The 14,717-nt window shown below is 40.5% G+C and overlaps 2 protein-coding genes and 1 long non-coding RNA gene across 5 annotated transcripts in view; 2 read left to right on the forward strand and 1 right to left on the reverse strand.

Annotated features, from left to right (window-relative positions):
* aass (aminoadipate-semialdehyde synthase) overlaps nt 1-14,717 on the reverse strand; it is a 128,884-nt gene that overhangs the window by 42,120 nt on the left and 72,047 nt on the right. The gene's annotated exons all lie outside the window — the stretch shown is intronic.
* LOC146628439 (ATP-dependent DNA helicase PIF7-like) lies at nt 8,639-10,061 on the forward strand. The gene is made up of 2 exons (XM_085357837.1): nt 8,639-9,743; nt 9,836-10,061. The coding sequence occupies exons 1-2, from the start codon at nt 8,658-8,660 to the stop codon at nt 9,842-9,844; spliced, it is 1,095 nt and encodes a 364-aa protein (XP_085213963.1). The 5' UTR covers nt 8,639-8,657; the 3' UTR covers nt 9,845-10,061.
* Nucleotides 10,905-12,527, forward strand: LOC146628440 (uncharacterized). Its single transcript, XR_014906340.1, has 4 exons — nt 10,905-11,400; nt 11,585-11,721; nt 11,811-12,033; nt 12,152-12,527. It is a non-coding gene; the product is annotated as an uncharacterized LOC146628440 (long non-coding RNA).

The raw sequence follows: 14,717 nt of genomic DNA on the forward strand, positions 1-14,717 counted from the left end.
AATTTAAGTAATTTAAGTGTTTGGAAAAATGTACTTCTAAAAGTACTTTCATTGCATCATGTTCATTCACTCATGAGCTGCTATAACATGAATCAAATGGCTGAATTACCACCTCAGCATGCAGTCACGTTCTGTAGAGTTTTGCTAATGACCTACTAATGTTATTCAGGTGTGTTGCAACAGGGACACATAGAAAAGTTTCTGGACACCAGGCCTTAAGGACCAGAGTTTGAGACCACTGGTGGTAGGGCATGGTGGATTTCAAAAGCTTCTTCCCTTAAATCACTGCCTAAAAACTGCTTTTTGTAATTTGTCATAATGACTTGCAAAATATAGGTGGGATGAAAACATAAACATAAGACATTTTATAGTGGCCTGATATTTTTATCAAGGCTGTTTTTTGAAAATAATCCTGGCCTAATTTACAAAAGATGAACTGTGTCTGAAAGTCATGTTTGTTTGTTTGTTTGTTTAAGAAATGTGGGAATCTCCAGCAAAGATCTTACATGCAACAGCTCAGATACAGCACTCACTTCTGTTCTTTTTATCATGAAATGATCTACAAAGAAATGATCATCATACTAAATTTTGCTAATTAGGCCTTTATATCAGCTATGATAAGTTTATTATAGATTTAGTGTAGTGCTTATTGCTGTGTATCAAACATGCCCCAAATGTGACTGAAATATGTAGAAACTGCTGTGTAGAAACTAGCTGTCTCCAAATTTCTCATTTTGCCAAAATTCATACAGAGTGACCTGAAACTGTCTGCTGTAACCTCAGTGTGTTGGTTTTGTTGGACCATTTAATATTTACAGTAAGTTACTGTAGCAGCACGTCTTAGTTTGAGTTTATAGACTTAGTTTATTGTTTTAATAGAATGTAAAAATGTCCTTATAACAGTTCCACCATCATTTGTTAAACATTGTCATTCTGTTCAGTCCAATAATTTACTGTAGAAGTCTTTAGTATTTAAAGCCCTACATGTATTGTATTTTTGAGATTATAAGGCATAATGTCAATAAACAAGCCTGTTTTTAAGGCAGATTAAGCCAAACAAACAGTCAGATAAGTCAAACTTTATTCAAGTCATTCACAAACAACTCTCAACACTGTTCAGTTGTAACACATAAAATACAGAACAATACACTCACTTTTTCAGTTCATTCCTCATCCACAAATCCATCAAACTCTTCATGGGTTGATCAGTTTGAAATCTGCTTCTTAAGCATGTCTCTTAGCACGTGCCAGGTCCTTGTACACACACCATAATGTTATGTTGAAGCACCGTACGAATTACTCTGCGAGGGTCCTGACTATGGTAGCCATAATGCTCTGACAATACATCAAGCAGCGCAGCTTTGTAGCTTACGAAGTCTTACTAAAATATTTGACAGAATTTTGAGCGCTGTGTACCACAGAAATCCCGTTTGAGGTCAGTAAGCATAACCAGAATCGATACGCTAGGCACATTGTATGTTTTTGAGATAATGACAGGATTTTAGGTGTGCCATATAGTCTGAAGAATATGGTAAATCCAAGCATGTTGGAAATATGACTAATTCCATGCCTTTTGTGTCTTACAGGTGACCTGCTGCAGAAGATCCTCTCTCTCTCTATCATTATAAGCAATTCTGTCTATCCTATCACTCTCCCAACTCTATCTAATTTGAAAGCCATTCTATCTTGTATCCCTCTATCCCTACTGCTCTATCTAATTTGAAAGCCATTCTATCTTGTATCCCTCTATCCCTACTGCTCTATCTAATTTGAAAGCCATTCTATCTTGTATCCCTCTATCCCTACTGCTCTATCTAATTTGAAAGCCATTCTATCTTGTATCCCTCTATCCCTACTGCTCTATCTAATTTGAAAGCCATTCCATCTTGTATCCCTCTATCTCTACTGCTCTATCTAATTTGAGAATCCAAGTTTTGAGAATCCTTTCAGAATCCAATTTTCAGAAATCCAAGTTACCAGAACTTGATCTATCTGTTACAGAATTCTGAGAGATCTCTGCTCTCACTGCTCTTTCTTTCCTGTCATTAAGCTCTCTCACATTCAGTCATTTTGCTTTAAATTACAAGTTGAATATACAGTAGTAGAATTACAGTACAGTAGAACTTATAGTAGAAACTACTTACACAGCCCTACATTTGTCATTTTAATTTTGCATTAGACTTTAGTTTGGACTGCTAGTTTGGCTTACTTTGATCAATTGTATAAAATATCACCTTTTTATAAGTTTATTTGTAATAAGATAATCTGGTTATTTTGTAATACATACATTCAGATAAATAATAAATCAGATCCAGTCTGTTAGTCTGTTTCATTGGCTATAACATTTGACTGCAAGTTTATAGTATTATTATTTAAGGACAAACCCATTTTGTCACTCAGTGTAAGTATTCAGTCAGTATTGTCATCGAGAAGTGCCTGAGGACCCAGACTTCCTGTTTCCTGACTGCTGCAGAACATCCAGCTGAAGAAACCCCGTTTCTAAAAGAGGTACAATAAAACGGACCAAATTGTTTCCAGAGAACTTTGAATTTCCTTTATTTTGAGTTTGGAGTACAAATCAGCTTTTTAACATCTATTCATATATTCATAAAAACATTTTATAGTATAATAGTACATTTCTCAGATTTAACAGTAACTTAAGGAGTTATAAGTTTTTCTGTGTTTCAAGGTTCAGTTTTGTTTATATTTGTGTATAACCACATATAAGCTCCAGATTGTACTTCAGCAAAATGCCAAGAAAAAGTCAAAGGTCGCAGTCCCAGAAGCTTAGATGGCAAAAGCAGAAAGAACAGGTGAATGTTTCTCAGAGCAGTGAGCAGGTAAAGGTGTGTGTTTCAGCTTTTCCCAGCACAGAAGTGCAGAGCAGTGTTCAGACAGCCACAGTGTCTTATGCAGATGTGGTAAAGAGAAGTGTTCCCTCAGTGTCTGTCCCAGAGCCTGGAGTTATGCAGGTAATCCAGACTAAACCCCAGCTAACTGTACAAACACAGCATGATGGAGAGACAGCCACAGTGTCTTATGCAGATGTGGTAAAAAGAAGTGTTCCCTCAGTGTCTGTCCCAGAGCCTGAAGTTATGCAGGTAATCCAGACTAAACCCCAGCTAACTGTACAAACACAGCATGATGGACAAGCTCCAGGACAGTCTCATGTACAGGTTACAAACAGTGAAAGTCCACGAGTGAGTAGCGTCTGTGCTTCCCGAAGCCAGGCCGCTCCTAGGTATGGAAAGTACCGGAATCAGCAATGCATGGCTAACAGTTTGGTTTTCCTGTCATTCTTACACGAGGATGAATTTATTACCAGAGCAGATCTAAACCGTGTGTTGGACAAAGGCCATGCCGTCTATTCAGATGCCAGACTGAGGTTTGTGAACAGTGTGTTTCTAGCCTGCGATGAACTTCCCTCAGTTGTTACCAGCCGCACACACGAGTATCAAGTCGACATGTCTCAGTTTGCTCATTACGGCACATTTGATGGTACAGATCACTTTCCGAGCCTTGAACAGGGATTACAGTGTTTGGCTTCAGACGTTCGCTATGCTTTGCTAGTCATGGGAGGAACAGTCATCGCTGTTAGCAGGCTGACTTCAGGTGAATATGCATATTTTGATCCTCACCCACGTAAGTCTACTGGTATGCCATTGTCGCTAAGTGTAAGTGGTGGAACTGCAGTTATGTTGAAATTCACACGTCTTAATGACATGATTGACAGGATCAAACGTTTGTACAGAATGTTCAGCATCGCACCAAGCTGCACTTATGAGCTACAGCCCATCGAGTTTCACAGTGAAAACGCTGCTGACCAAAGAGATGCTAATCAAACCACCGAATACAGACAAACAGCTACAACTGTTACAGCACCAGCTTTAAATGAAGCCGTTCATGAAATAAACTCCCAAAGATCTACTGACCAGACACAGAAGACTGTGAGAGACACTTTAACGACTGAAGTGACATCATCCAGAGTGGATTATTCAAATGAGACAGCTGCTACTGAAAACAACCATCTTCCTTCTGAGTATTTAGAAAAAGAAACATCTGCATCCTCTGTGAGAGAAACGCAGGTAACATCAGATTCTGTTCCTCAGAATGATTCAAACACTGCCTACTGTTTAACTAATATAACAGAGGAACTCTCAGATAAACTGCTGAAATATAATAAACAGCAAAGGAGAAAAATAAGGAGAAGATTATTAGCCCAAGAAAAAGTACCACAGAGAAAGGAAAATCAGAAGAAGAAAGAAAGGCAGATGTACAGGTTTGATGAAAGCTTCAAGACAAAGAAAAAAAACTCAACTAAGAAGTGTAATGATCCTGATCACAGACAGAAAAAGAGCATGTACAAAAATGAATTGTATAAATTAAATGCTACCTATAAGGAGAAACAGAGAGAACATTTAAGAAAGATGTATAGGGAAAGTGCTAAAATTAGAGAGAGAAAAAGAGAATGTGTCATAAGGACATATAAAGACAATCCCCTATTCAGAGAAAAGCAGAAAGAGCGTATAAGAAGAATATACAGAACTTGTGCTGGATTCAGAGAGAAACATAAAGCTTACATGAGGTCATATGTATATAACCTATATAAAAAAAGCGAAGATTTTAAACAGAAAAAACGATCTTATATGACAAAGCGGTATGGAGAAGAAAAACAATTTCAGCAACAACACAAGGACAATATGAGAGAACGAATGAGAGTAAAATATTGGAACGGTTTTTCTTTCAGACAGATGCATAATATCAGATGTGCAATGAATATAAAACGGAAATATCGCCAGATGCATCGACCAGCTGAGAGTTTACAGTGTCATCCAGAGAACACTTTAATGAATGAGGCCATATCTCGTTTCAGCTCAAACATTAAGTCAGCACCATCTTATGTTTGTACTGTTTGTCTAAAAGCTTCTTTTCCTAATCAGGTGAAAATCTGCAAAAGAGAAAATTACTCAAAACACCAGACTGTAGCTCATCAGTGCCTAACTGGTAAATTTGTTCATGTGTGTGATGAAGCATGTCATGATCACTGCAGCTTTCCTGTTGAGAGAAAAAAAGAGTATATCTGTCACACATGTCACAGTTCCCTCAAAAGTGGATGCATGCCCAGGCTTGCTGCTGTTAATGGTTTAGAACTGCAGGATATTCCAGCTGAACTTTGTGATCTCAACATTCTGGAGAGACATCTGATTGCCAAATGCATACCATTTGCTAAGATTATTCCTCTTCCAAAGGGGAGACAGAGACTCATACGTGGTAATGTGGTGTGTGTACCATCTGAGGTCCAACAAACAGTTGACAGTTTACCGAGGATCAGAAGCCAATCACAGATCATGAGGATAAAGCTGAAAAGACGACTGTGCTACAAAGGCCATCAGCTGTTCCAGACTGTCACCTGGTCTAAACTCATTCAAGCTCTGCGTAAACTGAAACAAATTCATCCACAGTACACAGATATTATTATCAGAGATGATGCATTGCTTTGTGATCCAACGTTACCTGATGATGACAGCAGTGATGAAGCCAGCATGGCAAGTGATGATTATAATGAAGCAGATTTAATGGAAATTGACAACTATGAAAAAGATGCCCTTTTGTGTGAAAGTGAGTCACAAAGTGACCAAGATATTAATATGCAATCCTGTGATGAACAACCAGAGGAACAAAATCCAGATGAACCAGAAAGTGATTTGAACAATGGAGGTTTTGCTCTAGAAAGTTGTCTGCAGCCTGTAGACATTTCAGAAGAGATTCTCTGTTTCACTGATAACACATATTGTGTGGCTCCTGCAGAAAGAAACAATCCTGTTAGCTTCTTCAGAACTCCTCATTTGGAAGCCATGGCATTTCCTGTGCAGTTTCCTACTGGTCAGAATACACTGGATGAAAAGAGACTTCTTAAACTCACACCAAGTGCTTACTTCAAATCAAGGCTTTTCAACATTGATGCAAGATTTGCTAAAGACACAAATTACCTGTTTTTCTCACAGTTTGTCACTGAAATACACTTGGCTAATTCCAGTATGACGATACAGCTAAGGAAAGGTAAAACTATGACCAAAGATGGACGCAAAATCACATCAGGAATGTTACAAAGTAAGACAGAAGTAGAGAAGCTGGTAAGAAATAAAGATGCAATCAGATTTATGCAGCCACTCAGAGGAACTCCAGCTTACTGGCAGAAAACTACCAGAGATCTATTCAGCATGGTTCGCCAAATAGGAACACCTCAGTTCTTTGTCACTTTCTCTGCTGCTGAGATGAGATGGCCTGAAGTGATTCAAGCAATAAAGAGACAGCAAGGTGAAGAGGTTGATTTTGAAGCCCTGGACTGGTCAGAAAAGTGTGAAATTCTAAGATCAAATCCAGTAACCACCATGCGAATGTTTGATAAACGTGTTGAGGCTTTGTTCAGAGATTTGCTTTTTTCTCCTGCACAGCCCCTTGGTGAGATCATTGATTACTTTTACAGAGTTGAGTTCCAGCACAGAGGTAGTCCGCATATACACATGTTGCTGTGGATTCGAGAAAAGGTAGAAGCAGATGTGGATGACGACCAAACTGTCTGTGACTTTGTTGACAGATACATCTCAGCTCAACTCCCTGATCCAGAAAAACAACCTGAACTGCACAAAAAAGTCACTGAGCTACAAAAGCACAGCAAAAACCACACAAAGACATGCTTTAAGAGTGTGAACTCTGGTTGTAGATTTGGGTTTCCCAAACCACCAGCCACAAGAACAATGATTGTGAGACAGGATGAGGATTCAGACACTGAAGCTGCAAAAGCCAAACTCAGACCTTTGTTGAACCTGCTGAAGGAACCTGAAGCTGCTTCCCTCACCATAGAGCAGATTCTGTCACGATGCAACTTAACAATGAATGAGTATGAACAATGCCTCCAAGACATAAACAAGAAAACAGCTCTGATTCTGAAACGTGACCCAAATGAGTGTTGGATCAACAATTACAACCCAGACCTGCTTGAAGCCTGGAACTCTAATTTAGATGTCTCATTCATTTTGAATGCCTATTCATGTATAGAATACCTCTGTAAATATATAACAAAGAAAGAATCTGGCCTCTCTGAATACCTGAAGACAGTTATTGACAACTCTGATAAGAACACCGTCAATGAGTGTGATGAAATGAGAGCTGTGATGCAGGCTTACTCAAAAAAGAGAGAAATCAGCGCACAGGAGTGTGTGACTCGAGTCTGTGGCCTAAAAATGAAAAAATGTTCCCGCAGTGTTGTATTTGTACCAACAGATGATAACCCAGTAAAAATGAGTCGGCCCATGAGCTTCCTGGAAAGCACAACACACGACAGTTGTAATATTTGGATGACAAGTTTGAGTGATAAATACAAATGCAGACCTGAGACCCCAGAATATGAGGAAATGTCACTGGCTGATTTTGCTGCCTTGTGCAGGTTGGTGAGTGGTCCAAATGAAGGAAAAGATGTGCTTCCTCTTCTAAACCAGCTTGGATTTGTACAAAGGCGAAAGAATGATAAACCAGCTATAATCAGATATTACCACTGTTCACAGGAAAAAGATCCTGAGCAATATTATGGTCGACTGTTGAGACTTTACCTTCCACACAGATCAGAGCAGGAACTGAAACCACAAGGGTTCCAAACCTATCAGTCCTTCTACAACTCAGGTTTTGTACGACTTCCATGTTCAGACCACAGTGAGTCTGTGAAAAGGGTTGTGAAAAGAAATAAAGACAAGTATGAGAAGAACTCTGAGGATATTGAGAGTGCACTGGAAGAGTTTGAACAAAATAGGGATGTTGTGATTGATGAATGGTGTAATCTTGCTCCTGAATCTGAAGTTGTGAGGCTGCAATGTGATGAGAATCTTCCTGAGAGACATTCTGATGATGAGAACGAACAGGAGAATGTTCCCGACTACAGTCGTCAGTCTGATGCTGTAACAGAGATCAGAGCCATCAGAGAACAACCTGCAGTAGATCCAGCCGTGGTACGTGTAATGTATCAGAATCTGAACCAGAAGCAGGCCTGCGTGTTCTATGCCATAAGAGACTGGTGTATTCAGCGAGTTTGTGGTTTGAACCCAGATCCATTTTTCTTCTATATCAATGGTGGTGCAGGAACTGGAAAGTCACATCTGATTAAGTGTATTCATTCTGAAGCATCAAAGATCCTGAGCAGACTGCCTGCTAATGCAGAAGAAGCTGACATATCAAATCCAACTGTTTTACTGACTTCATTTACCGGTACAGCAGCTTTTTCTATCAATGGCTCTACATTACATTCTCTACTGAAACTACCCAGGAGTCTGAAACCACCCATTCAAGGACTTGGTAACCAACTGGATGAAGTCAGATCTGAGCTGATGAATGCTGAAATTATTGTTATTGATGAGATTTCAATGGTTTCAAAACCCCTTTTTGCTTATGTGGATGCAAGACTGAAACAAATCAAAGGCACTCAGAGACCTTTTGGTGGAATGTCAGTTTTAGCTGTTGGAGATTTTTACCAGCTGCCACCAGTGCGACAGTCTAAACCTCTCTGTGTTTACGATCCAGAACAGATTGACCTATGGCAGGAACATTTTCAGATGATCACTCTAACCGAGCTCATGCGTCAGAAAGATGATGTGGCCTTTGCAGAGATGCTGAACAGGATTAGAGTCAAAGAAAAGACAGATGAGCTTTCTCAGTGCGACAGAGATTTGTTGTCACAGGCTGTGACTGCACCAGAAGAATGTCCAACTGAGGTCTTACACATTTATGCCACCAACAAGAATGTGGAATCCCACAACACAGATACCCTGAAGAAGCTTCATTCAAACATCATAATCATCAATGCAGACGATTTCCAGAAGGATAAATGTACAGGCAGAATGGAACGAAGAGACAAACCATTTACAGGTGGGAGAAATGATTTACCTGACACTCTGAATGTTGCTGAAGGAGCTCGAGTCATGCTGACCAGAAACTTGGACACACTAAACGGTTTGGTCAACGGTGCTTTTGGTATACTGGTAAAGGTGGTGAGATCTGAAAATGATGGACACATAATTAAACTGGGGCTCAGGATGGACAACCGGCAGCCTATGAGACACAACCGCAGTGCTAATGCAGCTTCTGATGATCTGGTTTACATTGAGAGAGCAGAGGAGAGTCTGAAGTTTAAAGGAGCAGTACGCAGACAGTTTCCTGTAAAGCTAGCATTCGCTTGCACAATTCACAAAACTCAGGGTCTTACAACACAGACAGCTGTAGTTTCAATGAAGAACATTTTTGAACCAGGTATGGCTTACGTTGCTCTCAGCAGGGTGACGTCTCTCAGTGGACTCTATTTGCAGGACTTGGATGAGAAAAAGATTTACGCCAATCCCGAGGTAACTGCAGCGCTCCAAACCATGAGACAAGCCAGTGTTGAGGAAATGATGCCTCTTCTTCAGGTCAGAGAAACAGCCAGCAGACTTGACACTCTTACACTGATCCATCACAATACAGAGGGTTTGCCATCTCACATCAGTGACATCAAGAGTCATCATGAAATGTGTTTAGCAGATGTTTTGTGTCTCACTGAGTCTCACCTTCAAGGCTCCTTTGTTGCAGACAGTCTTCATTTGGATGGCTACACCATGTTCAAACGCAACAGACATGTGTCCTACACAAACTTTCCTCACATGGCCAGCAGAAGTGGTGGGGGAGTTGTTGTGTATTTGAGGAATCATTTTCAGGTTCAGGTAAAACAGTATCTACATAATGTCACTGATCTTGAGTTTTTAGTGTTGAAGGTTCAGGCTCCATTCCCTGCACTCATTGCTGTTGTGTACAGACCCCCTGACTACAGTTTGACACCATTCATGCAAAACCTGGTAAGTCTTTTAGATTCACTTGAAATAATGGACTGTCACCCAATAATTGTGTGTGGAGATTTTAATGAGAACCAGTTGCAGAGTGGAAGAAAACAGATTCTGGAGCAGTTTCAGTCGAGAGGGTATTCACAGCTGATCACTTCTGGCACTACAGACAAGAACACCCTGCTTGACCTCATTTTTATTTCTCAGCCACAGAAATGTCTATATTCAGGTGTTCTGAGATCATATTACAGTTACCACAACCCTGTGTTTTGTGTCCTGTCCTCGAGCCAATCATGAAGTCGTCTGGTGAGTTTTAAAACAATTACAGATCATGTTTGTTACAGAGTTTACTGATTGTAGAGCATGAAAAATATTTTTCATTGAAAAAATTGTCTTCCCTACTCTGTCTGTAAGAAGACCCTTTCTTATTGCAATGTTATTAATCATTTCACCAAATCATTGCTGAACTTCATGCAGAGCAGAGAACATCTGCTATCATGCACCTCTGATCTGAAATGTGCTGCAACATTTATTAAACCAACATCATTTCTTTTATTCTCATGTTTTAAATGACTAAATCTTTTTACTGTGACGTATGTAGCTCAACAAACGAGATCTTCCCCTCCAAGGGCTTGAAAATATGAAATAGTAAATAAATAAATCCCACATAAATGCAGGTATTTATTATGGGTCACATGAATAAATACAGACAATTATATTTTCTTGATTATAGTAGCTTTTGTAGAATCAAAAGTTTTTGTGATGAATGAGTTTTTGCTTATCATGTTTTACAGGTAAAAAATGTCAAAAGTTATAAACTATCTTTAGGCTACCAGAGATGTCTATAATGATACATTATGTAGAGAAAAACATTAGTACAGCTTACAGAATATGTATAAAAACTGATTTAGAAGTAAATGGATAGTTTTCTGAAAGTTCCCGACTACAGTTTAACACCACCCACCCAGATCAGCCCCCAAGTGTCTATGTAATGCTGGTATGGTGTGTGAGTTTGACTTGGCCTTTATCCGGGTGGGTTTGGGTTTGGGTGGATAAAGGCCAAGTCAGAATTCTCTGAGCAGCTGGAAAAAGCTGCTAATAAACAAAGACATCAAAAAGTGTGGGCTTTAGGTGTAGCCCCCGCTTTCTGATGCACTAATTAGACTTAGTAACCGACACCCCATACCAGCATTACATAGACACTTGGGGGCTGAGCTGGGTGGGTGGTGTTATAAGCACGTGTTTTGTTAGATATATTTTTTCAGACACCATCTTCATGAACTGCTGAGCCAAACCTGATCCATCAGTGCTGGACTGCACAGATAACTACATGCCACAAGGAGACTGCTGTGTTATGAATTGCCATACCAGTGTGTCTTCAATGGAGAAGATGACACACCCATCACCTGACCTCCTGCCTGATCTGGAGACCATCATCATGCTGCCACACTACACACCTCTGAGACCATCAATGATGACTCATACTGAGGAAACTGTATTTCCTGTCAGAGATGCTCAGTGATCCTCAGAGCAGAGAGAGGTATCATTCTTTATCTTTGATAAAAAAAAATGTCAGTGTTTTTAATTCAATTAATTAATTAAAATCCTGTTTATTGCATAAATAATTCCACACTCAAATGATTATACTTGTTGACACTTTTTGAGTTTTAATTCACATTATGGATTACAAATCTATGCTTTTTCTACTCTTTCTCTCTGTGCAGGTATTGCTGTCTTCTGAGTTCTTCCGTGTCCCAACTGAGGCCTTCAAACCTCATTGCAGAGCTCATGTCTTTCCTCACCATCATGTGAGTGTGAGATTGCTCTGGATTCTGGTTATGTGGCCCGCAGCACCTATAAGGTATTTCAACATTGTTCATTGTATAACTTATTTGTAGTTTTTAGGGTTTCTACAGACAAAAAAAATGTTCCTTTTTCTGTATTTTTTAGAACAAGCTCGTCCAGTGTGCCTGCATTCCAGCTTCTTAGACTCTACGCAAGTGGACAGAGTATCAGTGTTTGGCCACTCTTACAGACACTGACTTCTGTCAATTCACTTCTACTGATCGGGCACCTCACTCCAGGAAGACAGAGGGCTGCAAGCCTGTCATCATTTCCAGTGTGGCTTTGTATTCTTGGGGTAGCATCAGATTTTTCCCACAAATATTCAAAGGTAACACTTGTTTTAAGCTTAGTTATTAAATCAAAAGTCTTCCCTTGTGTCATGTCTGTGAAGGTTCTCATGATGTCCTTTGATGTAGTCTCTCTCTTCACTTGCATACCCACTACAGAGGCAGTGGAGACTGTCAGAAAACGACTGCAAGAAGACAGCTCCTTGGAAGACAGGACCAACTTCACACCCGATCAGATGTGCACACTGTTAGACCTCTGCCTCACCACTACATATTTCAAATACAACGAGGGTTTCTACAGACAAAAACATGGCTGTGCCATGGGTTCCCCTGTGTCACCTGTTGTAGCCAACCTTTACATGGAGGAAGTGGAAAGGAAGGCTCTTGGCTCTTTCAAAGGAAGAGTACCCAGCCACTGGTAGAGATATGTAGACGACACCTGGGTCAAAATCAAAAGGCAAGAAGTGGAATCCTTCACTGCGCACATTAACGCCGTGGATAAAAACATCAAGTTCACCAGGGAAGACACAAAGGACGACTGTTTGCTTTTCCTGGACTGTGCTGTGCACATTGAAGAGAACGGCAAACTCAACATCGAAGTTTACCGGAAGCCCACACACACGGACCAGTACCTCCTCTTTGACTTCCATCACCCTCTGGAACACAAACTTGGAGTAATTAGGACACATCCCCCCCCCCCCTGGGCAGAACATGTTCCCTCTAAGCCTGAAGGGAAAAAGAAGGAACACACACATGTAAAGGAAGCACTCAAAACGTGTGGATATCCTAATTGGGCGTTTATAAAGTCAGCAAAGATGCACAGAAAAGAACATCAGATACCAGCGAGGGAGGATAAGAAAGACAGATGCAACAACATTGTCATCCCCTATGTACTAATTAGACTTAGTAACCGACACCCCATACCAGCATTACATAGACACTTGGGGGCTGAGCTGGGTGGGTGGTGTTAAAAGCACTTGTTTTGTAGATATATTTTTTCAGACACGGCACAGTCTCCTTTGTGGCAAAACCTTCAAACTTCACCATCCTCAGCTGAAACAACAACATCTTAACACCATCTTCATGAACTGCTGAGCCAAACTTGATCCATCAGTGCTGGACTGCACAGATAACTACATGCCACAAGGAGACTGCTGTGTTATGAACTGCCATACCAGTGTGTCTTCAATGGAGAAGATGACACACCCATCACCTGACCTCCTGCCTGATCTGGAGACCATCATCATGCTGCCACACTACACACCTCTGAGACCATCAATGATGACTCCTACTGAGGAAACTGTATTTCCTGTCAGAGATGCTCAGTGATCCTCAGAGCAGAGAGCAGTATGATTCTTTATCTTTGATTTAAAAAAAAAATGTCAGTGTTTTTTAATTCAATTAATTAATTAAAATCCTGTTTATTGCATAAATAATTCCACACTCAAATGATTATACTTGTTGACACTTTTTGAGTTTTAATTCACATTATGGATTACAAATCTATGCTTTTTCTACTCTGTCTCTCTGTGCAGGTATTGCTGTCTTCTGAGTTCTTCCGTGTCCCAACTGAGGCCTTCAAACCTCATTGCAGAGCTCATGTCTTTCCTCACCATCATGTGAGTGTGAGATTGCTCTGGATTCTGGTTATATGGCCTGCAGCACCTATAAGGTATTTCAATATTGTTCATTGTATAACTTATTTGTAGTTTTTAGGCCTTAACACAAATAAAATGTTCCTTTTTCTGTATTTTTTAGAATAAGCTCGTCCAGTGTGCCTGCATTCCAGCTTCACAGAAAAGAACATCAGACACCAGCGAGGGAGGATAAGAAAGACAGACACAACAACATTGTCATCCCCTATGTAGCCGGTGTATCAGAAAAACTCAGGAGAGTTTTCTCCAAATACGACATCCCAGTGTACTTCAGACCCAGTAACACACTCAGACAGAAACTGGTTCACCCGAAAGACAAAACTCCTAAACACAAACTTAACAATGTGGTGTACGCTGTACAGTGCAGCGAGGAATGCCCAGACTTCTACATTGGAGAGACCAAACAGCCACTTCACAAGCAAATGGCACAACATAGAAGAGCCACCTCCACAGGACAAGACTCAGCAGTTCATCTGCATCTAAAGGACAAAGGTCAGTCTTTGAGGATGCCAATGTTCACATTTTGGACAGATGGAGGAGTGAAAGAAGCCATTTACGTCCACTGTGAGCGACCATCTTTAAACAGAGGCGGTGGTTTATGACACCAACTGTCTGCCATCTATAATCCAGTTTTGAGTTCCCTCCCCAGACACCGTAACGTCCACTCACACCATGGGAGTGGGCGTGGGTGATTTCCTGACCTCGGGAAATCACATGATAGGGTGGGGCCAGGTTTCACAATGAGCTCACCCGAAACCCTGGCTGATTGGGACCCACACCCACTTTCACACCTTGGCTCATGTGATTAGGTAGAGGATCATCAGGGGGTTCTTTGTCCCTCTTTGGGGGGAAACTCCCACTGGGTTTAAATCTGGGACTCTCCACCATTGACCCTTAGAACTGAAGAAGCTTCTCGGATGAGAGGTGAAACGTCTTCAAGGAACTCAAAGAAGTCCAGACGCTTTTCTTTCCAAGCTCCTTAGACTTCACTTGTGTTAATTACATTTTATTTGTTGTTGTTTTCTTTTAGATTTATATGCAGTGATTGGATGTGGTGGAGCTTTGTTAAC

Source organism: Diplotaxodon limnothrissa, linkage group LG7, assembly GCF_057381915.1.
Source record: "Diplotaxodon limnothrissa isolate DT_005_m linkage group LG7, D_limnothrissa_male_GT1.1, whole genome shotgun sequence".
In the NCBI taxonomy this organism is placed as follows: domain Eukaryota; kingdom Metazoa; phylum Chordata; class Actinopteri; order Cichliformes; family Cichlidae; genus Diplotaxodon; species Diplotaxodon limnothrissa.